At 46.9% G+C, this 24,991-nt stretch overlaps 1 protein-coding gene across 2 annotated transcripts in view; it reads left to right on the top strand.

Moving 5' to 3' along the window:
• MAML2 (mastermind like transcriptional coactivator 2) overlaps positions 1-24,991 on the top strand; it is a 237,607-nt gene that overhangs the window by 199,735 nt on the left and 12,881 nt on the right. Inside the window, exons 6-7 of one of the 2 annotated variants that reach the window (XM_084842644.1) lie at positions 10,753-10,763; positions 20,264-20,452. In XM_084842644.1, the coding sequence (XP_084698770.1) occupies positions 10,753-10,763; positions 20,264-20,452 (200 nt within the window). The remainder of the gene's footprint in view (positions 1-10,752; positions 10,764-20,263; positions 20,453-24,991) is intronic. The other variant, XM_084842645.1, reaches the window with a different exon arrangement.

Below are 24,991 nucleotides of genomic sequence, written 5' to 3'. Positions count from 1 at the left end.
GTGGGGTCTGAGCCTCTAAAGCCAAACCACATATCTGCCCCCACAAAGCACAACAAAATACCCATTTCACAGAAGGCAACCTGGCGATGCTCAGAGGAACATCTATTGCTCTAAGCTGCCTTGGGAGGGCTTCTGCCCTGAAAGGGGCCCAAGAAATATTTTAAATAAACAAATGAAGAACACACACACACACAGGCAAAACGTGTGTGCGCACATGAACAAACCCCAGGCAAAACATGCCACACACCAAAACAAACGATCCTACCAGCTAATGGGCGCGCAGCACACCACTGCCAAACAGCAAAGGCGGCGAAACAAACACAAGCAGCATAAGCAAAACACCCTCTTCACTCTCCACGCCCCTCCTCTAGCCATGCCCCACTGACACCCCTGACCACTCCACCAACTTACCTTTTTCTCAGTGGCTGGGCATGCTTCACAATGAAGCACTGGGCTGCAGCCACCCACCATTTTTCTTTTCTAAGAATGGCTCCAGAGCTCACATGGGATCCAGAGGGATTCTTGGAAATAAAGATGGTGCTGAGGCCTGACAATTCGCTTTCCAATGAAAGCTGCCCAGTTAAAAATAATACTTAAAAAATCTAAAAACATAAAATAAAGATCAGGAGTCTGGTGGGCACCAAAGGAGACATCTGTGGGCCCAGTGGTGGTGACAGGCACCATGATGGTACCCCCGGCATGAGCTGTTGTTTCAGCAAAGCAGCTCACAAGATCAAGCTCTTAGTTTCTTGATTGCGATGGCATTTCTAATGTGCTTTACCAACTTGCTTGCCTTCATGGCAGCCCTAGGTGATAAGGTGTGTTTTTTTTTTACTGTATCCAGGGGAAATCTAGGAAATTGGAGGCCACTTAGCTTAACATCTGTTCTGGATAAGTTGGAGGAAAGTATTATTAAAGATAAAATTATCAAGCAATTTTTGTGAACCACCCAGAGAACTTCGGCTATGGGACAGTATAGAAATATAATAAATGAAATGAAATAGAAGGAAATGTCCTGCTGAAAATGAATCAACATGGCTTATGCAAAGGTCCTTCCAGTGTCACTAACCTTTTAGAGCTCTTTGAAAGTGTCAACAAGGATGCGAGTAGGAGTGATCCAGTAGACACTGACCGCACGTAATGGCAGCAAATCATGGGTTAATTAACCTACGATTAGTTCTTAGGTTAACTGTGTGTTGTTTAACCCATGATTAACCCACTGGGCGGTATCCAACTGTGTCATTCCATTAGTGCAAATGACATTGGCTAGCGGAAACTAGGTTCCGAACTATGCGCAAGAGGAGAATCCAACTAAAGTTTTGTTTGTGCAAGTGCAGTTGCACAAGCATAATGCACAACTGCTTGCATAACTGCACTTTCACAAACGTAATTTTACTTGGATTCTCCTATTGTGCATAGTTGCGCAAGCAGTTGTGCATTATCCTTGTGCAATCCATTGTGCAACCCATTGTGCATTACACTTGTGTAACCCATTGTCCAACCAGTTGTGAAAGCATAATGGGCAACTGCTTGTGTAACGGGAAGATTTGAAGGAGCTCCGCTACCACTATTTGAGTTTGCAGAATGACACCATTGGATATTGCCCATAGTGTCCAGTTTCGCACATCATGGACTAACCTCCAGTCAGAGGTTGCACGTTCAAAATGGCAGCAGCATATGCCACAGCAAATCATGGGTTAATTAACCCATGATTTGCTGCCATTACATGCAAATGGGGCCATTGTTTTCTTGGATTTCCAAAAGTACTTCATCAAAGACTCCATCAAAGACAAAGTACCTCATCAAAGACTCCACAGTAACACCTAGCAGTCATGGAATTTGCTACTACACAATGTAGCATTAGCCACCAACTTGAATGGCTTTAAAAGGAGATTACACAAAGTAACGGAGAATAGCACTAGCAATGGCTACTGCTCATGGTGTCTATATATTACCTCCAGTATCGGAGGCAGTGTGCCCCGCTCGACCAGTTGCTGGGGGATGCAAGTGGGAGGGTGCTATTGCACTGACATCTTGCTTGTGGACTTTCCATTGGGGCATATTGGTTTTGCCACTGTGGAAACCAAATGCTGGAGTAGGTCAGCCTTTGATCTGATTCAGCAGGGCTCTTTTTACGTTTTTCAGTTCTCAATACCATTTTAATGATATAGAATTTCCTGAGGCAGTCTAATGAGTCCAAGGATGGAAAGAGTTCTAGATCCATCCTTCAAAAAAAAAAAGTCTAAAAGTAATAATTGGTATGATTAATTGCTTAATGGATTCATTGCAGATTAAAAACAGCACACTGATTAATCAGATAAAACTGCCGATATCATACTGCCCTTATACAAATCTATGGTGCGACCACACGTGGAATACTGTGTACAGTTCTGGTCACCACACCTAAGAAAAGAAATTGTAGAGCTGGAAAAAGTACAGAAAAGGGCAACTGAAATGATCAAGGGGCTGGAGCATCTCCCCTATGAGTAGATGGTTACGACAGCTGGGATTGTTTAGCTTGGAAAAAAAGGAGGGTAAAAGGAGACATGATAAAGGTCTACAGAATTATGCATGGTGTGGAGAATGTGGATAGGGAGATATTTTTCTCCCTCTCTCATAATACTAGAACCCAGGGTCATCCCATGAAGCTGAATGGTGGGAAATTTCAGGACAGATAAAAGGACGTCCTTCTTCACACAGCTCATAGTTAAACTACGGAATTTGGTACCATGGGTTGTAGTGATGGCCACCCATTTGGACGGGTTTAAAAGGGGGTTAGACAAATTCCTGGAGGAAAAGGCAATCAATGGCTACTAGTCCTGATGGCTATGTGCTACCTCCAGTACCAGAGGCAGTGAGACTATGTACACCAGTTGCTGGGGAATATGGGCGGGAGGCTGCTGATGCACTCATGCTCTGCTTGTGGGTTCCCGATCAACAGTTTGTTGGCCACCGTGTGAACAGAAAGCTGGACTAGATGGACCCTTGGTCTGATCCAGCGTGGCTCTTCGTCTGTTCTTAGATCTGGTTCTCCACATTCTCAAATTGCCACCACTGGGGCTGGCTAAGTTCCTAGCCTGCTTCCCTCCTTCCTGTGATTTTGAGCATCTCCGAGAGTGGTCAGAATCTGAAGTCTTGCAAACCCCACAAACCTTCCTAAGCCAATTCATGTGTGCAACTGGCATCCAACAATATTTAGCTTTCCTTAGAGAAGGATATTCTCTAGTTTTGAAATTCACTTCAAAAGTAACACATTCAATACTGTTTATATGAACACACATAGAATTTGCTGGGCGTGTGTACTTTCGCTGCTTTGTATCCATTTCTTCCCACGGCGGTGGCTGCAGCTATGTTGTTCTTGGAGCCCTTTTTCCTTCTCCTTTGTTGTCTTCACACAGTACTCAGCCTCTTTTGCCCGCACTGCTGTTCACTCCAGTCATTGGCAGCGACCTGCATGGTTTTGTTTATGAGCATCTCTGACACCCCCACACCAGCTCTGGTGCTGTGACATCCTTGGCAAAAACCACAGGTGGTACCTGGACCATTGAGATTAAATAAGTGGGATCGGCAACACACAATGTGCAAGTGTACCCCGGCCCCTAAGTCAATCTGTAGCCCCTCAATATTTTGCCCTATAACTTCCATCAGCCCTGGCTAGCAGAGCCGCTGATGAGAGATCATGGGAGTTGTAGGCCAAAGCATTTAGAGGGGCACTGGTTGCCCACACTTGCCCTAGGAGAAGGTGCTTCTGATAGGCTAGAACAGGAACCTTGTAGTGCTCATCAGGCCTCAGGGGAGCGGGCTCAGGAGCCAATATGGAATAAAGGTCCAGCGTGATGTGGTTAGTGGTTGGCTTGAGACTAGGCAGACCCAGGTTCTAGACCCCATTTGGCCATGAAGCTCATTGGGTGACTTTGGACCACGCACTGACTCTCAGCCTAGCCTGCCTTGCAGGGTTGTTGTGCGGATGAAATGGAGAGGAGACTCACTTACGCCACCTTGGGCTGCTTGGAGGAAAGGCGGGATATAAATGTAACAAATAAAATAAATCAATTTATAATAAAGTGCATTATTTTTCTTCCTTTCCCCAAAGCTTTCTCGAGCTGTGCTATATCGCCCTAGAAGCCTGCCAGGCCCTCATGGATGCTTCTCCCCCAACCCTAATCCCCTTCAAAATACTTGCTATAAACTATCAAGGGCTCCCTTGAGGAGGTCAATTCCTCCTCTTCACTTGCCCTCTATTATTTCTTCTTCTTCTTCTTCTTCTTCTTCTTCTTCTTCTTCTTCTTCTTCTTCTTCTTCTCCTCCTCCTCCTCCTCCTCCTCCTCCTCCTCCTCTCTCTCTCTCTCGGATCAACTGCCACCAACATTCTGTGAGCTCACTGGTTCTTGGCCGGCAGTTTTGGAGTTTTGTTAACTGTTGATGGGCAACTTTAAGGCCCCTGCTTTAAAGAATGGTCCTTTATCTTTAAACTGGACTTGAATGGGACAGTCCTTCAAATAGAAGATGGTCCTCTGTAAAGCAGACACATGCCCAACCTGAGATTTTATAGATACATAAAACACAGGCACTGTCTATCAGGCTATTGTCTTCCCCCATACTTCGAATTATTCTGTTGCTTCAGACTTCCTCTCAAGTAAAAAGTGTTTTCCTTCATCAGAGAACAGAGCTCATTAACATTGCAGTTTTGAAGGCTAATAGCAAACTAAAAACAGTCCTTCAAATACGCATGTTGGATGTTTGAGGTAACGCTTTTGCAAATCCATGGGGAGGTGTAACTGTAGAATTGCTTCTCGCAGCTGAATGGTAGGAACTCATTATTTATTTATTCATTCATTCATTCATTCATCATTTCATTTCTATACCGCCCAAGCGGTAGCCGAAGCTCTCTGGGCGGCTCACAAAAATCATTAATGAAGATGCGTGCGTGTGTGCTCAAGATGAAAAGCCTGCTCGGTAGATGCTCAGTAGAAACGTATTTTCTTTTTCCAATAGATTCTTCTTGTCGGTATGCAAGTAGAAACCATGGAGCTAACTCTGTTCCCACTTTGCTCCAGCTTTGTAATCCAATGGAAGTTCCGACATGGAGAGATCTCAGGACACAAAATCCAGATCTATTTGTGAATATTATTTTAAATGCTTTTTCTTTACTGAAATGGGGTAGAGAGTAGAAGGTAGAAAGAGCTGTAGGGAGTGGAGCCAGCAACCAGGAGCTGTGATCAAAAGAGTCAAGCCAGGGGTCAGTGCCGAGGGACAAGACCAGGGGCTCCTTCACAGAGGTTTTTTTTAGTGCAATTGTCATTCTTCAGTCACGGCTTTTCCTGCGTGCTTTACACGACGCCGTTGCCCTGCAGCTGAAGTCTTGCCTCTTCCCCCTGTTTCTGCGTGTTATTTCTCAACGGGGAAAATGCAGTGTTTTCTCAGGTAGCACCATCGAACTGCCTCCTCCTGCCTGTGTACACACTCCTGCCTTGGCACAATGAGCCGCTTTTGTGAGGGCGGTTGCTGGGGGCACAGCTCTCATGACGATGCCTGTGACAGTGATGGGGTGGGAGTGCCACCCTGCCGCGCCCATGCCCTTTCGCCTCCTTGCCATTCTGCTATTGGTTGCCTGCAGAGCACAACATGGTGGGAGTCTATAAGTCTGGTAGAGTGGCTTTGCTGCCATTCCTTCAAGTACTTGCAAGGTTGTCACAGAGCGGAAGGCCAAGAGCTCTTCTCCATCATCCCAGAGTGCAGGACACGGAATAATGGGCTCACCCATTATTGAAATCAGATTCTGGCTGAACATCAGGAAAAACTTCCTGACTGTTAGAGCAGTATGAGACTGGAACCAATTCCCTAGGGAGGTGGTGGGCTCTCCCACACCGTAGGCATTCAAGACGAGGCTGGACAGCCATCTGTCAGGGATGCTCTGACTTGGATTCCTGCACTGAGCAGGGGGTTGGACTCGATGGTCTTGTAGGCCCCTTCCAACCCTACTATTCTATGATTCTATGATTCTCCTTCTTGTTCTTGCCTGCTCCCACCGCCACCCTGACAGCACTTTACAATGGGATCGGGGGATTGCTCTGCTTGCAAGTGCTGCCCGGAAAACTTTTAACCCTTTCTATTCCATCCCTATGTACGCACAAACAAGAGAAGTGTAACCCCTTTCCATTCAATCCCCTCTCCCAGTGTATACACAAGTGAGAAAAGTGTTACTGCTTGCTTTTACAGGGACAATACTGACTTCCGCACGTGGGGGGGAGGAGACTTCCGAAGTAGCAAAGTTTCAGCGCTTCACAATGGGTTCAGGCAATTGCTCTGCTCTGCAAACGCGGCCCAGAAAACTTTTAATCCTTTCTATTCCATCCCCATGTACACACAACGAGAGAAATGTAAGTCCTTGCTTGGGGGGTAAGGGGGGAGCAGGCTTCCGACATTACGAAAGTACTGTGGAATACAGTGGCTGAAGCAGGGACTGGAGGCGGTGGAAGTGAAAAGGGGAGGCAGGGCAGTTGAAATGAAAAAGTTCGTGCCGAGAGGGGGAAGGGGCTACTCCAGAGGGAGTGGACACTGTGGAACGTACATCCAAAAACATCCCGCCAGGCTCCACCCACCAGTGTAAATGGCAGGTAGCATTATGCAGTTAAAGAAAACCCAGCTGTGTAAAGAGCTGATTTAAAATCCTGCAAAGAATCCAGAAGAAGAAGAAGGTGTGGTAAATTGCAGGATAAACACTTCTGTGTGAAGGAGTCCCAGGAGTCAGAAGTGAAGAACAAACTGCAGATCCAGGAAGACCAAACAGGAAGCCCTTTCCTGCTTAGAAGGACTGGCCTGGGTGGGCGGGGTCAGTCCAGAGATCACTCCACTGGCCAGAACAATGCACCAACCTGGTGCCCTCCGGATGTGTTGGGCCACACTCCCATTATTCTTAGCCAGTATGACCATTGGTAGGGTGGCTGGGTGTCCTGCTTTACAAAGGACAGTCCTCTATTTTGGAGAACTGGCAGAGGACAGTCCTCTACTTGAAGGTGTCCTCTATTTCAGGGGTGAGCGGAAGGTAGATCAGCTCCCAGAAGGCCCTGCCAGCATGGCCAAGGGTCAGGAATACTAGGAGTTGAAGTCCATAAGATCTGGAGATCCACTTTCTCCCTACCTACCTCTGCTGTATTTGATGGACTTTCCAGTCCAATTCTGGTTTAAAATCTAACAACTATAAGGAGGGAGAGCAGCAGGGTCATTGAACTTGCCCTAAGCAGGGCTTTCTAAGCCCTGCTTAGAAAACTGCGCAGGCACACAGGTCACCTAGTCAGTCTTCTCAACTATGGTGATATGTCTTCTATTTCTATTTAAGGTATAGTTATTATTTCTAAATTTCTACCTATAAATATAAATTTGCATGTTCAAATGTTATGCAGATTGGTGTCCTCATTTGTCCTCTTTTTTAGTGATGCAATTCCTCTTCTTTAGCAATTTGTAGGGGGCCATCCTAGCCATTGGCCGTGCTGGCTGGGCATCATGGGAGTTGCAGTCCAACACATCTGAAGAGCACCAGGTCAGAGAAGCCTGCTCCAAATACTTCTGGAGGCTCATCAGCTGGGCACAGACTCGAGGGCTAAAATCCAACATACGTCCTTCTTGGAGCAGACCCATTGAAATGAGTGAAACCTAACTTAGTCGTGACTAACTTAAGTCCCATTCATATCAATGGATCTACTCTAAGTAGGACTTATGTGGGACTCTACCCAAGGGCTCCCGATTCTAACCCTGGTGACTCCTGATGGTGAGAACTAAGGATAGCAACCATTGAATGCCAGCACAGACAGTTACACATGGTTAAGGCAGGGAATGAGACTACAGCCACTCATGATGAGTCGCAGTTCTTGTATTCCAGTGTGCACACAGTATTCCTATCAGAAATTAGAGCTGTGCATCTCTCATGCTGGGAGGTGTGTGTGTGTGTGTGTATGCACATTTGCGCACGCTCCACCCAGCTAGCAGACTTATTTCAAGAGCTGGGCATGTGACTATCGTAATGGGAATCAGGGCTGACTCATAACTTCTGGCCTTCTTTCTAGAGCTGACAGTACTAGAATGAAGTTGTCACACTTCCCAGCATATTGCTTGTCAGATTTCCCAAATGCTACCCATAGCACTGGTGGCTCTTAGGATGGGGATGAAGTCTCTTGTTGAAATCCCAAGTGCCGAAATCCCTAACCTCTCGTCTACCACACAGGCCTTCTGGCGATCAACCACATTTCATCCATATTGGATATTACCTTTAAAGTGTCCGTAACTATAAATCATTACTGCTCAGAATATCACTTACTCATTCGTGACCAGTGCTGCTTCTTGTAAACCTGAATCACGAGTCTGCCTGGCAATTTTTGTCTCCACCTTTATTTCCCTCTCCCCCTTGTCTTTTTCTCAACTTTGAAGTGAACATACTTGGCCAAAAAAAGTTGCCAGAAAACATTTTCTTTCTGGGACAAAGGAAAGTTTATGAAGCAACTTTTATTTTTCTCCTCCTCCTTGGCTTGTCGCCAAGTCTGCCGAAGTCCGGGCTTGCCACTAAATCTGAGAAATGAAATCTCTCTTCTCCCCACAACCGACCCCCAGCATAGATAAATACTGCCAAGACCACATCCCAAACGGGAACTTGACAAGGGAGGTATCTCGCAAGACAAGATTGTGGTAACTGGAATGCAGTTCTCTTCATGTTCTCTCTCTCTCTCTCTCTGTCTCACACACACACACACATACACATTGACTGTAAGAATAAATCAATCTAAACTAGACAATCAACAGAGGTAAGGATTGTGATTTTCCCCAGCTTTTCCTCAGTTTGGCACGTTTTGTTTCTCCTTCACTGCAGGAAGGTAGAGCATCTTCACTCAAAGTTCTGCTTCTGTTGCAGGACTGTTGCAGGGTGTTTTCTCCTCAGTGCAGAAAGCAAAATACTTCACGTGCATCTTAAAGACTTCATCTTAAAACCTGTCACATTAAATTGTGACATGTTTGATTTCAGTTTTGAAAAGTTATGTGTGGCTAATCAACGTTGGGGGTGGATTTTATTTTTTTTTTTAATTATGTAAGCGATTATATGTATTGATATGTCTTGGAGAAAACTATGTAAAAGCAAAAAAAAAAGTATTTTATGGGGCTGTTTTGATTCTCAGTCTGTGCCAATTAAAAAGGATGATCACAAACAAAACAGAACAGTATTGCCTTTAAAGGGGGAATTAAATCCTCCAGAAAAGAAGTACTTCATTTATCGCAACAGTACTTATTTCACACAGAGCGAGGGGATTATGTGATGGCTTTTGTGTTCTGAGCGATTCTAATGAGATGATTACTCGCCACTGGCTGAGCGATTCCAGTGAGATGGTTATTTGCCACTGTTCTGAGCGATTCCGATGAGATGGTTATTCACCACCGTTCTGAGCGATTCTGATGAGACAGTTATTTGCCACCATTCTGAACAATTCCGATGAGACTGTTACTCGCCACCAGTTGCCGAAACCAACACATTTTTGCTGTCATTTGGCTTTGCAGCTGACAGCAAGGACCACAATTTGTATGAATGAAAATAGGACCATGCTCCCATTTGGAGAAAGTGTGTAAAGTCAGTGGGGCAGCAGATTCACATCAACCTGTCCCACCCTGAGACCCCTTCTCTGTCCCCACTTCAACATACCGGAGGGAACATTAAGGTTCATGGAATGCAGCATGTGTAGGTCAAATATTATGTGGCTGTTTCCACTTAAAATGGAGCTTGCGTGTGGGGAGAATAATGATTGTATGATTTGGGCCCAGTTGCATTGGAGTCTGCATGTCAGCATCAGACACTACATGCATCATGTGGAGATGATGACCCACACATGATTCTGCTACCCCACAGCACGTGGGCTCTAAACAGTTTAGGGAGGGTGCTGTTGCACTCATGTCCTGCTTGTGGGTTTCCTGTGGGCAGCTGGTTGGCCACTGTGTGAACAGAGTGCTGGACTAGATGGACCCTTGGTCTGATCCAGCAGGGCTCTTCTTATGTTCTTAGATCTGCCAGTTTTCCTGCTGGAACCCCTCTCCACCAGGTGTGAAACAGCAGCTTCTAGAGAGCAGAGAGCAAAGGATGTACACTTAGCATTAAGGTACAGGGTGTCTTTGAGCACATACTCAGCCCAGGAATTTATTTTAGTACCAACTGAGCTTGCAATCCTTGCACACAAAAATTCACTCTGGGTTTCTCCCTCCGTCCATTTCAGCAACTTAGTTTAGAGGGAGGTTCACCCACATTTTCTTGTTGCTATTGTTAAACAACAAAGAGTCAGAACCCCTTGCTGATCTATTACAAATCACCCAGGGATCCTAGTGTATCTTCTGCCTGCTCCCTGCAGAGATGATACACTACAAACACCTCTTCTGGTCTCACTTCCCTGCAGCCTTTGCTATCAGGAATTAAGTGTCCTAGCCTCCCCTGACCCCCCACCCTTGGGTACAAAATATGTGCGGGTGAATGTGATGATGGGCCAGGCAAAGGCCAATCATGATGTCTACAGGCCTTGATGCACAGCAATCAGGTCATGGTGCACGGAGGACAGAGAAAGAGATATAGTGGTTGTGTGTTGGACTAAACTGGGGAGACCTGGGTTCAAATCCCCACTCAGCCACAAAGCCCACCAGATAACCGAAGGCCAGCCTATCCCAGCCTATTTTTGTGAAGATGAAAATGGGGGCTGTGAGCCGTGTACATTTCCATGAGCTCCCTAGAGCAGAGACGGGCAACCTGTAGCCCTCCAGATTTTTTGGCCTACAACTCATATCAGCCCTAGCCAGCATAGCCAATGGTGAGGCATGATGGGAGATGTAGGCCAAAATATCTGGCAGGCCACAGGTTGCCTATCCCTGCCCTAGAGGAAGGGACACAAAAAAGGTACTAAGTAAAAATGTGTCTTCAAGGGCCTGATCCAGGCTCATTCACACCAGAGGCCATACTGTTGAGTCAGCTCCATTCTGGGTTCACGTGGGGTGAGCTCTCCAAATTCAGATGTTAAGAAATACAAGTTTGGAGCAGTTTGCTAGAAAGTGAAACCCTAAAAAGGCCCTTTTGGTCGCTCTAGCCGGGATCTGAGTCTGTGGCTTGTGTGTCTTTGCTACTGCGGCTGTCCCGCCCCCCTGCCCCGCTATTTCCACTCCTATTTCCTTTGTTGTAGGCACAAAAGAATTTGGCCTTCTAGAATTGGCTAGAAAGAGATCAGTGCAGTCATGTGTAAAGTTTACAAGGAACTGGAGCAAACGTGTCATTAAACATTAGAAGCCATTCAATCACACCCATGTCTTCATTCACCAAGGAAAAAGGAAGGGAGGTTCTCCATATAACTAGCCGCAAAGAATAGTGGCTCTTTTAAAAGCTCTCCTGCAACCTTCTAACTTTGGTTATCTCTACCAGCCACTATCATAACGAGGATTTGCAGGGAGGCCCAAATCCCAGTCTGTTGCAATCATGTTGCTTTCTCCTTCCATCGGATCGAGATTATATAACCTGCTTTCCGGGGAACTGGGCAATTGGCTGTTCTGATAGAGTGAAAAGGTGAAGCACCCTCATCCCAATGACTCCAAGCTATTTATAAACCTTCCTAGATACCTGCATGCCTGTGATGTCAGTTTGGGCCTGAAGAGAGAACTTAATGCTTGGCAGCGAAGCATAATGGCAACCAGCATATTATTGTTTCCATGCGGAGAGCGAGAGAAAGCTTTTCCCATAGACTAAGTGGGGGAAAATAAATAAATAGGCAGGAGAAAATGAACAATTAGAGTAGTAAGAGATGTCTTAATTGCCTCTGGGCACAAAAGGAGCATTGGCTAGATGCTTGGGACAGGCTCCACCTGCTGGATGCTAGCAGCCATTGTCGGAAAATGTCAGCAGCAGAATTTAATAAAACAAGCAGGACCTGCAACAGAATGTTGCAGCATGGAACATAGGAAGCTGCCTTATGCCAAATCAAACCATTGCACCATCTAGCTCACTAATGTCTCTGTGCTGACTGGCAGCGACTCTCCAGGGTTTCCGACAGGCGTCTCTTTCAGCCCTAGCTGGACATGCCAAGAATTGAACCTGGAGCTTTCTGCATGAAAACCATGCGCTCTGCAATTAACCAGTCAAAATTCTAAAGAAGAAGCACCTTGGATAGCTCCTTTGGAGCTCTGACTGGCTCTGACTGAAACCCGGAACAGATTCACTGCCCCACTGACATCAGAGCCACCAACCTCCACTGAGCTATGCATATGCAAATTGCAGGTATATGCATCTCCTCTTATTATGGTGATGCATTTCCTCTTTTCTGGCAATGCAGGACTGCCCCCCCATAACCCAGACCCTTCTGTCCACAAAGCATGTGCTCGACAGCTGAGCTATGGAAAAGGAAAAGAGAACTGGTGCAAAATCTATACAAGTGAGAACTTTGTAGTGCTAATCGTTAAATGATTCTGAAGAACTTTGCTCTGAGTTGTTATCGTCCCCCCCCTGCCCTGCCCTGGTTTGGATTGCTCCACAGCTGGGAAAGCAGATTAAACTGAGGATGGCTGCAGCAAGACAAAATGTAGATATGATCTCATTGTCAGACCTTGAGCACGAGAAGAATGCAAATGCTGTAATGAAATGCTGACATGCATACCTGTGGTTTGAGTGAATGAAAGAACAGAGGGGAAAGGGGACAAGTTTATTTCCAAACTGTTCCAAAGAGGACAATCACCAGTCAGGCATGTATTAAATCAAGCCTCAAATATCTTTTATTTACTGTAAAGTGGAAAAGATACACTCTGCTCCCCCCCCCCGCCCCTCAAAAGAACTCCCTACCATTTGTTTAAACTACTTTTCTTTTTTTCCCTGGAAAATATTGTACATAACTATGATGACAAAGAGACAACAACAGTGAAACAGTTGACACATGGGCGTGCGCACACGCACGCACACGTGCACACACACACACACACACACAATTACTCTTGGCTCTAATCATCTTCTCTTCTCTGCCGCAGTTCATCAGTATCAAATAAAAGATTAGGGTAATCTCTTAAGAACATGATGGTATCAGAATGTTTTCATTCTCTCCAAGCCTCCTTGTTAACCTATGTCACCGCCCCCCTCTGCCCCCACGCAAAAAAACAGTATGAGCAAAGGCTGATCCAAATAATATTTTTGTCTTGATGCCTTTTGTTTCAAAGAGGGTCCCTCCCTTCTTTTTATAGAATGGGGTGGTATAAGTGCCTTGTCAATGAGACAGGGTGGCTATGTGTCCTACTTTACAGAGGACAGTCCTCTCTCTGAAAGTGTCCTCTCTTTGAAGGGCTGTCAAATCTTAAGTCCAGTTTAAAGATAACCATAAGTAGGGAGAGCAGCAGGGGCCTTAAAGTTGCCCATCCACAGTTAGTAGCTGGGACAGCAAAGTGAGCAGGCAGCCAGGTGGTCACCTGGGCTAAACTTACACCGGTGCTCTTTACTGGTATTGAAGTGCGCTGATAACTATTGGTGCAAATTAGGCATTCCGTATACCACTTTTCTAGCATTATTTTCTGCTTTTTATTTCATATTATCCAAAATACTGCAACAGATGTCACTGTGTGTGCTATGAAGCATAAATGTGCTAGAGGGATATAGCTTCACCATGATGGGATCGTATTGATATGACACGAGGTGTCGATCTGGCCCTGGTCACACTTTCCACCACTATGGTGAGATGTATTGTATAGTATTCATTTCCAAATTTGTATCTATAGATCGGTATTAGGATATGCCCATTTTATGCAAATGTGTGTCCTGTTTTGACATTTTTGAGGGGTGATGCATTTCCTCTTTTTTGGTGATGCGTATGTGGCCACTCTACAATGAGATGACTATGTATTAGCATAGCATATTAGCAGTGGTGTAGTGGTAAATTTTGAAGCACAGGTCCTCATCGTGACAGTGGCCATGCTGGCTGGGAATGATGGGAAGTGCAGTCCAACACATCCGGAGGACACCAGGTTGGGGATGGCTGGTGTATACGCACACACCAAAGAACAGCACTACATAGCACAGTACCCAATTTATTAGGGCCAGTGTGACCGCAGTCTTATGCAAAAAAAAAAAAAAAATCACCTTTTCCCACACAAAATAAGAGTTAGAGCATTCTTTGCTACTACTTTTTCTTTGGTGAGAGGCCACACTTTTGCCCAGTGGCAAGTATACTAAAATCCTGGATTTCTCATTGTTTTCTACCAGCATTGATATAGATCTATTTCTTAGTAATTGTATTCTTGTGCTTTCCTTTAATGACTGGGGGAGAAATGGCAGAGCGTCCAGCCTTTGATGTTTCAATAGCCCCCACCCCTGGCTGATATAATATGATGTCCTTTCTTGCACCTCCTAAGTAACTGAGATGGCCGACAGCGGACAGAACAGATGAGTTTCTACAGAAGCAGAAACAGGCTCGTCTGAGACATCAATAGTTCCTGAGGAAGAGACATAGTCTCAAAACACATCGAGCATTTCATAGGGATGTCGGAGAATTTCTCCACGAATCTCCGGGAGGCCGAATGCCAACGCATTCGGCTCCCCGAAATTGGTGGAGAAACGGTCCGCCACCCCCCCAGGATGGGACTTACCTTCGGTGAATGTCCCTGGCGGCGGCGGCTCCTGGCAGTGGGGCAGCGGTGGCGGCGGTGGCCGGTCTTCCGACCTGCTGCCGCCACTGCCATTTCCAAGTAAAAACAAACAAACAACAAACGTGATAGGCTATGTAAATCTTTACGTAGCCTATCACGGCTGACTTGGGGGGGGGGAAGTGCGTACACAAATGGCGGCGCCCATGGGCGCCGCCATTTGCGTACGCGCTTTTTTTTTTTTCAAAGTCAGCCGTGATAGGCTACGTAAAGATTTACGTAGCCTATCACGGCTGACTGCAGGCCAGGGACGCAAACGGCGGCGGCTACAGCCACCGCCATTTGCGTCCCGGCAGGAGAAGAACTTTCGCGGCCGGAGAGGCGGGGCGCTCCCCCCCGGCCAGAATTTCGGTGGGGAGGGATGGGGCGCCTCCCCCCAGCCAGAATTTCGGCAGGGAGGGACGGGGCGCCTCCCCCCTGCCCAGAATTTCGGGGGGAGGGACGGAGCACCTCCCCCCCACCACGAAGCAAGCTGCGGGACCGGGTAAGTGACTTTCGTCCATCCCTAGTGCCATTGTAGTGATCTGCCTAAAAAAAAAAATTATATAGTCCATGAATATTTTAGAATTTTGCACAACAAATAAATAACTACTGAAGTCCATACTCAGCTGCACTTTTGGATTTTTTTTCCTTTTTGGTGGTTTCTACCTACTAAGTAACACCACATGAATACTAAGCAATGATTCACTAAGCCCAGGACTGCAAGAACTGAAAGGAAAAGAGGCTTCTTCTGCCTTCAAGGAGTTCCTCAGGGCTGAGTCAGTGGTATGGGTGGATGAAGATGTACGAATGTGGAACTCATCCAGCAGCAGCAACAGAGATCCTTCAAAGAAGGAAAGAAATAGAGAAAGAAAGTTTTAAAAGTATGGGATGAGCTCAAAGCTGGTACCAGGAACCTGATTCTGAGGGTAGCTAGAATACTTGGGGAAGTATCGCTAGTGTGTGGGCTGCAGAGAAGCTGAATATGAGCCCCAAGACAAATAGTGATCTGGGAGTCAGCGGCCCAGATCCCTCTGACCTCGGGCCCTGTAAGCTGTGATGGGATTATTTAGCAATGATGCCTCCTGTTCGGAAGGCAATTAGCAGAGAAAAACAAAAAAGGCAAAACAGAATGAGTGTTTACCAGTCCAACACGCACACAAGCCTATCTTAGGATAATAAAGGAGACCACAGCCTTCTTTAGTGAAGAAAAGGTAAAATAGTTTACTAACAGTATTCTTTCATATAAGATGCAGGTACAACGTAGAGTTTTAAAAGAGTTTGTTCAGTCCATTTTGTGTTCCATTACACAGGCAGAAGCGAGAGAACAAACACACGTGTGCCCCCAGCAGTGGCGGATGTCAGAGCAAGAGGGGGAGAAGGAAGGGGAGGAGCAAAATCACAGGAAACCACTATAAGTAGGCTATAGAGATCCTGAGGCTAACTGTGGCTAACATTCCTGTGCATTAACTAACTGCAACACTGCCCCCTTCCTGTAACTTGCAGATGAGGTTGCAATATTCCCAACAAGCTGATGCCCTCACTGGAGCCCTCCTGAGGAACTGACACCCTTCCCACTGAGAGCCTTGCAATCTCCTGCCACCGCTCACTAGAGATGCCCCCAGACCCATCTATTATTATTATTATTATTATTATTATTATTATTCATATTCATATTCATATACTGCCTCATAGCCAAAGCTCTCTGGATGGTTTACAAAAGTTAAATCATTAAAATACAGTATACAAATTTTAAAACCATTTATATTAAGGCATACAGACAATATATACAGACAACATATATCTAAAAACAACTTTGAACTAAAACATAAAAATAATCCAAAAATAAAACAGCGCAACTTAAAACAACACAGCTTCAAAACAGTATACAAAAGTCAGCAAAAGGAACAGGAGTTCTAAAAAGGGAAGGCCTGCCGGAATAATAGTGTCTTTAATGCTTGCTTAAAAACCCTCGAAGAGGTCAGCAGGTGCATTTCAACCAGCAGGACGTTCCACATCTGAGAGGCGGCAAAGGAAAAAGTCTTCTTGCCTCTGGCTGCCAATCTCACGATAGGTAGCCACAGCAGAGAGCCCTCAGATGACCTTAAGTGGTGGACTGGGACGTAGGGGAGAAGGTGCTCCCTAAGGTAGACTTACCGGAACAGCGTTAGAATGTAAGGCTCCAGGCAGGAGACTATTGCCCCTGAAGAAGCTGTGCTTGTCCAAGTGGTGGTGGACTTGAGATAGGAGCAGGGCTGATGGGAGATATAAGAGCTCAGTCTGGCCCTCTGGAAGCTATTGGCACTCACCATCCATTCCCTGAGAACTATCCAGCAGAGCCTGCCTTGAATCCTACTATGACAGTTCTTTCAATCCTGGTTTAGTGTTGGATGCCGGCCACCTGTTGAGTGGATCACGCCAGCCAGTTCACCTTGATCACTTGCTGGGGGAGTTTAGCCTGACCTCTCTCACCTCTTCCATTCTCGTTTTGCACTGCCCTGGAAAGGCCGCATTTTACTTTTCCACCATTGCCCTATTCCAGCTTTGCTACTTTTCGTTCTTTGGCCCTTACTAGGGATGGTGCAAATGTTTGGCTGAGCCTGGCTCGGAAGCGAATTGGGAATTCGGGAGACCGAAGCCCAAACCAGATGCGAACTCTCTGAGCCTTAAACACCCTCTCTTGAGCGCTCGAAATCTGAGTGCTCGGAAGAAGACTCTGCGCACCTTCCTACCACCCACCAGTGCCATGCACACTCCTGCCCTTCCTTTCCTCCCTTTCCTAGAAGCAGGGGTGGTGGCAGCAGCAATGAGAAGCAAAAAGGGGAGCCCTCCTCTGCCTCTGTCTCCCCCGCCCCTCCATCCTTACCTAGCAACAGAAACACTAGGCATGGTGGATTCGGGCGGGTTGGGGCATTAGTTTGTTTAATTGCTCTGGCATGAAATTTTCTCCTGATACTGCTGTTTGTGGTGTTTTAATCTTTTTATTCTGTTACTGTTTTATCTTTTGTGTTCACCTCTCTGAAATCTGTTCTAGATATGAAGTGGTATACAAATATTGTAATAAAGAAATACATTTGCCTCTGAAGGCGCTGTTTGAAGCCCTTCAGAGGCCAAAGGGCAGCATTGGGGAGGGGGGAATTATTAGTGGGAATATGGGGCAGTTGTAAGGGTTAATCCCTCCCTTGCCAGGGCAAAATAGTCACAATCCAGATCAGCCCTCTCGTAGCTGCTTTTGCTAAAAACAGGCAGTGGCCAGTTGTGAGCATGCGCTTTGAAGCACATGTTTTAACAGAATGTGTAGAGTCTTCGTTTTAGTCACATTTGCCCAGAAAAAGTGACAAGACGTTTGCTCATAGAAAGTGAGCATCTGCGTTCTTGAGCATTGTGGACATCTTTAAAAAGGCAGCACTGTTTGATGAGACATGGACACTCTGTAGCCCAGACAGGAAATATGCCAGACTACCCCGGCAGGAGGCTGCACTGAGCACGTGCAGAAACGAACAAGACACTGCTTAATGATTAATCACTGTCAACCTTTGTTCCCGTTAAAGACTCGATTGTTGGATGAGGCTGGTAATGAGGCGCTGTTTCGTCGTCTGTTGCTATGAGATCGTGAGAGCTGATCTACAGCCCAAGGAAAGACGTGACTCCCTCTGGGCTCCTGAGTACAAGGAGCTGGAGCAGAGGCTTTGTTACCACGCTTGCTAGCGGGGCCCCAGAGTCACTGCAGCTCCTCTGAGCGGCAGAAGTGAAGGGTGCACTTTCGTTAAGGACAGTTATGCATTGGGTAATAAGCCAAGCTCATCGTACTGGCGCCTTGTCCTCCCAGGCAGCATCCGAGTCCTCAAATTTACGGTCAGTCAAACCATCTGGGGAACCTGTTCCTTCAGATCACACCTATCTGCAAAGATTGGAACCAAAAACCAAAACGATTGGACCCCTACTCAGTCTGGAGTAGGGGTGGATGAGAATTCTGTTTGATTAGGAAGTTTAATAAGAACCTACTGGAATTCACAAATCCCATCATAAACAGGACAGAAAGAACTTGAGAAGTTTAAAAAAAAAATGGATGTGAGAGAAAGCAAAACAGACAGATTCATCCAGCCAGGCAGAGGGCTTTGAGTCTTGATGTGACTGAGATTAACAGACATGTCCATTCCTATCACTGACAGGATTTATTGTAATCTGGGGATAACAAGTTAGATCATACTGTTCCTGAATTAAGATGTCTATATAGGCTAACCATTTGTTTCTGGGCTCAATACAAACGTTCAGAGTGCTGGTGCCAACCATTCAAGCCTTAAAAAGTCTAGGACCAGGTGGCCTTAAGAACCATTTCCTCCCATACAAACCAGTCAGAATACTAAGATTGATGTTGGAGGCCCTGATCCATGACCCTATGCTGTGGAAACTGCAGCAGGAGGAAGCGGGAAGGGTTCTATTTGTTATGGAAATGAGACTGGGATGTCCTACAGGGGGGTCTTCCTCATTCCGTATTTACTGGCATTCAGGCAAGCATTGAAGGTGGTTTTATTTAAAGTTCCTCTTATGGAAGCGTTTTAAGTACTTGGCTTAATTGCTCTATTTTAGTTGTTGTTCTTACATTACGTTGTATTGGTTGCCATTTTTGAATTCTTGTAAGCTGCTATGCTTATCCTTGAGGTTTGGGGGATAGGGTTCAGCACTCTGGATAGCTCCTTTAGAGTTCTGGCTGGCTCTGACTGCAACCCGGAATGGATGCACAGCCCCACCGACATCAGAGCCACCAGCCTCCACTGGTAGCATCCCTGAGAGCAGTGCTTGAGTTTCCACTTCAGGAATAAATTTGATTGCCAAAAGCTTTGCAAAACAGCTTATATCAGAATAAAACAAGTTATTAACAACCACTTGAAAGTAACAGTGCAGACTCATGGGCAGACGTCATTGGGATAGGAAGAGACCTATTTCCTGTTCCTGGTGGCCTTGGCCATTAAAATCAAGCCCTTACTTGCATAGCCCCGTGTTGAGTAGTGTAGGGGGGCAATCCTAAGCATGTTTAGACAGAAAAAAGTCCTACGGCTCCCAGCATGCCCCAGCCAGCGTGGCTGGCTGGGACATGCTGGGAACTGTAGGACTTTTTCCTGTCTAAACATGCATAGGATTGTGCCCTCAGTCACACCAAAGGGTGACAGAATGCCAGAGAGTGTAATGGAGTGTCAGGAGCTGACTTTGAGATAAGCAGTCCATTTCAGAAGACTCGGGACAAACTACACTAACTGCATTGTTGGTATCTGTTGATGTAGCTGTTGCTATATAATCATTCTGATTTCTACCAGTTGTTACGACAGCTTCCCACATGATTCCCAGGGCCACCTACTTGCTTCTTTTGAGCTTCCATGAGCTTCTGTTAGAAAGCCAAGGTTTTCCTCTGCAACCACAGGGGTAGCCCTGTAATTTTTCCAGAACATGCTTCTGCAAATTTCCCTTGCCAGGTTTCTCTAGCAGTCATCTTGCAGCTTGAGGGAGAAGGATTTTAAGCAACCTTCAGAAGGTTTTCCATGTTTGTATATGTGTGTGTGTTTCTGAGCCATTTCCCACCCTCTTTTCTTTTTGTGTTTTACAGAATCAACACTCGGTCATAGGCCAGAGTGCAGGGGCCAGTCCGGGTTCCAGCACTTGCACAAATTCAAACGCTGGAAGCAGTTACATGAACTCACCCCAGCAAGCGCTGCTGAATCAGCAACTGAAACAACAGCTCCTTCTTCAGCAGCAGCAGCAGCAACAGCAGCAGCAGCAAATACTAACAGAAGCAGTAAATTTTCCAATGTCCTATTTTATTTTATCTGTAAATCGTTGTCATAGGATTCAAAAGCTGATAGTGGGAAAATCGCTACCAGGTCAATTTTAGGCTTCCCATATGAACCTTTGGGCACTTGCAGAGACACTTTCTGAAGAATTAGTGGCAATCTGGGTTCTGTTGACTTTCCATTTATTTATTTATTTATTTAATCAATCAATCAATCGCCCATCTGGCTGGTCACCCAGCCACTCTGGGCAATGTACAACAACAAAACAGTTAAAACAATAAAATTCTACATTAGAAACATCATAAAAAATACCCTAACCCACCCCAAATACCTGCCTGAACAACCATGTTTTTAATGTGCAGCAGAAGCTCATTAAAGAGGGGGCATGGCGGAATTCCCTAGGGAGGGAGTTCCACAGAGTAGGGGCCACCACAGAGAAAGCCCTCTCCCTCATCCCCACCAGCCTAGCTGTCCTGGCTGATGGGACAGAGAGAAGGCCATCCGAGGCTGATCTTGTTAAGCGGCCTGTCTGGTGTTGCTGGAGGCGCTCCTTAAGAAAGGCTGGGCCAGAACCGCATAGGGTTTAAAGGCCAAAACCAACACCTTGAATTTGGCCCAGAAAACAACTGGTAACCAGTGCAACTCCTTCAGCACTGGAGTGATGTGATCACGCTGGCGGCTGCCTTTAATCAGGTGAGCCAACATGTTCTGCACCAGCTGCAGCTTCCGAACTGTCTTCAAGGGTAACCCCATGTAGAGCGCATTATAGTAGTCTAAACGAGAGGAGACCAGGGCATGTACTACCGATGGGAACAGATGGTTGGGAAGGTAGGGGTGCAGCCACTGTATCAGATGGAGTTGGTACAGCGCTGTCTGGCTCACAGCTGACACCTCAGCCTCCATGGACAGCTGGGAGTCTAAAATGACCCCCAGGCCGCGGACTTGGTCTTTCAAGGGTAGCCGTACCCCATTCAACACCAGGTCAACATCCCCCAGCCTCCTCTTGTCTCCCACCAAAAGTACCTCAGTCCTGTCAGTGTTCAGCTTCAGCTTATTCCTCCCCATCCAGCCACTCACCGTCTCCAGACATTTGGACAGGGATTCTATGACCAACCTTGGTGAGGATTTGAACAAGAGATAGAGCTGCGTGTCATCTGCATATTGATGACACCACACCCAAAACCTCCTGATGATAGCCCCCAGCGGCTTCACATAGATGTTAAATAGCATCGGGGAGAGGATGGAACCCTGTGGCACCCCACAAGTGAGTGGCCACGGGTCCGAAACCTCCTCTCCCAGTGCTACCCTCTGGTACCTGCCGGAGAGGAAGGACCGGGACCACTGCAATACGGTGTCTCCAATGCCCAACCCGTCCAGGCGGTCCAGGAGGATACCGTGGTCAATGGTATCAAAAGCCACTGAGAGGTCGAGGAGAACAAGGAAGGAGCATTCACCCCTATCCAGAGCCCTCGTCATATCACCCACCAAGGCGACCAAGGCCGTTTCTGTCCCATGCCCAAGCCTGAAGCCCGACTGAAATGGGTCTAGATAATCGGTTTCTTCCAAGTGTGCCTTCAACTGCATCGCCACCACCCGCTCAATCACCTTGCCCCAAAATGGCAGATTTGAGACTAGGCGAAAGTTGTTCAGAACTTGGGGATCCAAGGAGGGCTTCTTTAAGAGTGGTCTTATCACTGCCTCCTTGAGGGCTGATGGCATCACTCCCTCCTCAAGGGAGGCGTTCATCACCGCCCTGATCCCCTCACCCAGTCTCTCTCTGCAGCCCATAATGAGCCAAGATGTGCAAGGATCAAGTAAGCAGGTGGTCAGCCTTACAGATGAAAGCACCTTGTCCACTTCTTCAGAAGAAAGAAGCTGGAACTGATCCCACACAACCGGTTTGCCACAGGCCGCCTCTTGCTCACTAACTGTATCCACAGCGCACGGAATAACACTCCTAATTGGACTTGGACCAGGCCTCTAGCATCACAGAGCATCGTTCCAGTTCAAAGGGGCTGGGGGCTGGGTAGAGCACCTGCTTTGCATGCAGAAGATCCCAGGTTCAGTTCCTGGCATTTCCAGTTTAAAAGGTTTAGGGCGCCACTGTACGCACAGACACCTCTTGCTCGTGCCAACAAAGTGCCCTGCTGATACCTGTGAGTGTGTATAAATACATTATTTTATTTTATTTGGGTAGCTGGGAGTGCTTCAGAGTAAAGCACTGACCTGCAGCCATCTACCATCTTTTTTCCCCAGAATGCCTCTGGGCCCCATGTGGACTTAGAGACATACTAAGGAAGTAAAGATGACGGATGGCTGGAGGGCAGCACTTCCCCTTGAAGCATTCCCAGCTCTCTCCCCCACCCCCAAAAGAAAAGGAAGGGGCAGACCCTACAGCCGCTGCTTGGTATAGCAATGGAGCAACCGGGCTAGGAGTGACCTGACTGAGTGGGTGGAGAAAGAAGAGCGTGGGGAAAGCTGCAGAGAGCAGCGGGAGCGGTTAGGGTGACCTGCAGGGCAACCCGATGGGAGGGGGAAAGCAGGGCATGTCTCTGTGTGTGTTTTGGGCGTGGGGTGTGTGTGAGTGAGTTAGAGAAAGAGAGAGTTTCAGGCGGGCGGTATCCTCAGGCCTAGACGGCCTAAAAGTTCTGAGGTGGGAGCTGCCCAAAAAGTAGGGGACAGTTCATCTGGTTTGCAGGACTTTTAAAGACAACATTGTAAACTGTTTTTAATTATTTGTTTGTAAAAAAAAATTAGGGGTAGAGAACCTTTAGGGGGGCCAGGCCTTTCCCTAGCCCACCCCTGGCTACAGGCCCGGTGATCCTGAAAGAGAGAGAAATGAGTGATTGCAGTGAGTGGGTCTTGTGTGCTGGGAAAGTGGGCTGGGAGGGAGAGAGAGAGAGCGTTTGTGGGTAATCCTGAGAAAGAGAGAGAGAATGAATGAATGAACAAACTCTAGGTTCAAAGGAGTGGGTTTGTGTTTGTGGGTTCAGACCCCATTTCTGCCATGTATTCAAGTTCTTCGCCCAATTGTCTTGTAGCCCCACTAGTTTGCCTTTCTGTGAAATGGGTGTTTTGTGACAGGTCATGCTCACCACAGCAGCCATTTTGTGAATGGGCACCCTCCATAGTAGCCATTTTGTGCCAGTGCCCATAACACAGGGGTGCATACCGTGTGGCCTTCCTGATGTTGTTGGACTGCAAGTCTCTTCATCCCTCACCAGCATAGCCAGTGGTGAGGGATAGGGGTTGCAGTCTAACAACATTTGGAGGGCCACAAGTTGCCCACCCCTGCCATGACACTTTCTCAACATTCCAGATGTGCTCACCAGCCCAAAAGGATTGGAGACCCATGGATTAGAGAGTAGGTGCTGGGGAAGTCCTTAGAGCAGGGGTCCACTTTTGTGGACTCATGGACAGATCTGGCAATTTGAGAAACTGCTGTGGGCACCACCACAAAATGCCTCCGATGAAGGATGTGGCTAGTCACATAATGGCTGTTGTGGAGGCCTGGCTAGTCAAATGTGAGCTAAAGAGGAGTGGGGAGAGAAATACTGAGGCTAGAGGCTGGGAGGGAGAGGGAAATGGCAAGGCAAAAGGGTAGAGGGAAGAGAAAGAGCAAGGCTAGAGGCTGGGCGGGGGAGAAACAGCAAGGTAAAGATGTGGGGAGAGAATTAGCTAAGCTAGAGGCTGGGAGGGAGAGGGAAACAGGAAGCCAAAGGAGTAGAGAAAGAGCAAGGCTAGAGGCTGGGAAGGAGAGGGAAATAGCAACCCAAAGGGGTAAAGGGAAGCGAAAGAGCGAGGCTAGAGGCTGGGAGGGGGAGAAACAACGAGGTAAAGAGGTGGGGAGAGAATTAGCTAAGCTAGAGGCTGGGAGGGAGAGGGAAATTGCAAGGGAAAGGAGCAGAGGGGAGAGAAAGAGCAAGACTAGAGGCTAGTAAGGGAGAGAAAGAAGAAGGCTAGTGATGAAGAAAGCAGAGAAAGAGTGAGGAAAGGGTTTGGGGGAGATAAAAAAATGAGGCTAGAGACTATGAGTGGGAGGAAAGAGAGCAAAGGTTTGTGTGGGTGGAAGATGATTGGGCAGGACCAGGAAGCAACACTTTGCTTTTTTGCCTGCCCAACAAACAGGAAGGAATACCTGGTGTCCTAACATTTTTCAAAGTTTTTATTAAAAAAAAAATTGGGGGAAGGGTGCAGGGAGTGAAGAGCTTCACGGGCACCACTGGAGGTCCCCATGGCCACGGCTGGGGATGCCGTGTTGGGGACCCCTGCCTTAAAGACCTTGCCAGTCAGATTAGGCAGTACTGGGCTAGATGGGCAAGTAGGCCTCGATCTCACATAAAGCTAAACTTTAGTGTTATGCTGATGATCCACAGAGAGCTTCAGGCTCATGTGCTCCCCACCCCCTGCATCTTTGTGCGGTTGTAGCTCTGACAAGTTCTCAAGCTTTCGCTTCTGTTTTAGATTAATTGCACTTTGTGATGACATCCAATCCTGGACAAACTGTGAATAATCTTAAGTATGGGTCAGGAAGCTGGTTTGTT

This window comes from Heloderma suspectum, chromosome 3 (genome assembly GCF_057233095.1).
Source record: "Heloderma suspectum isolate Gila_16-S chromosome 3, 16-S_ref, whole genome shotgun sequence".
Classification (NCBI taxonomy): Eukaryota; Metazoa; Chordata; class Lepidosauria; order Squamata; family Helodermatidae; genus Heloderma; species Heloderma suspectum.
The sequence above is the reverse complement of the archived record's forward strand: the minus strand, read 5'-3'. Positions and strand labels throughout refer to the sequence as shown.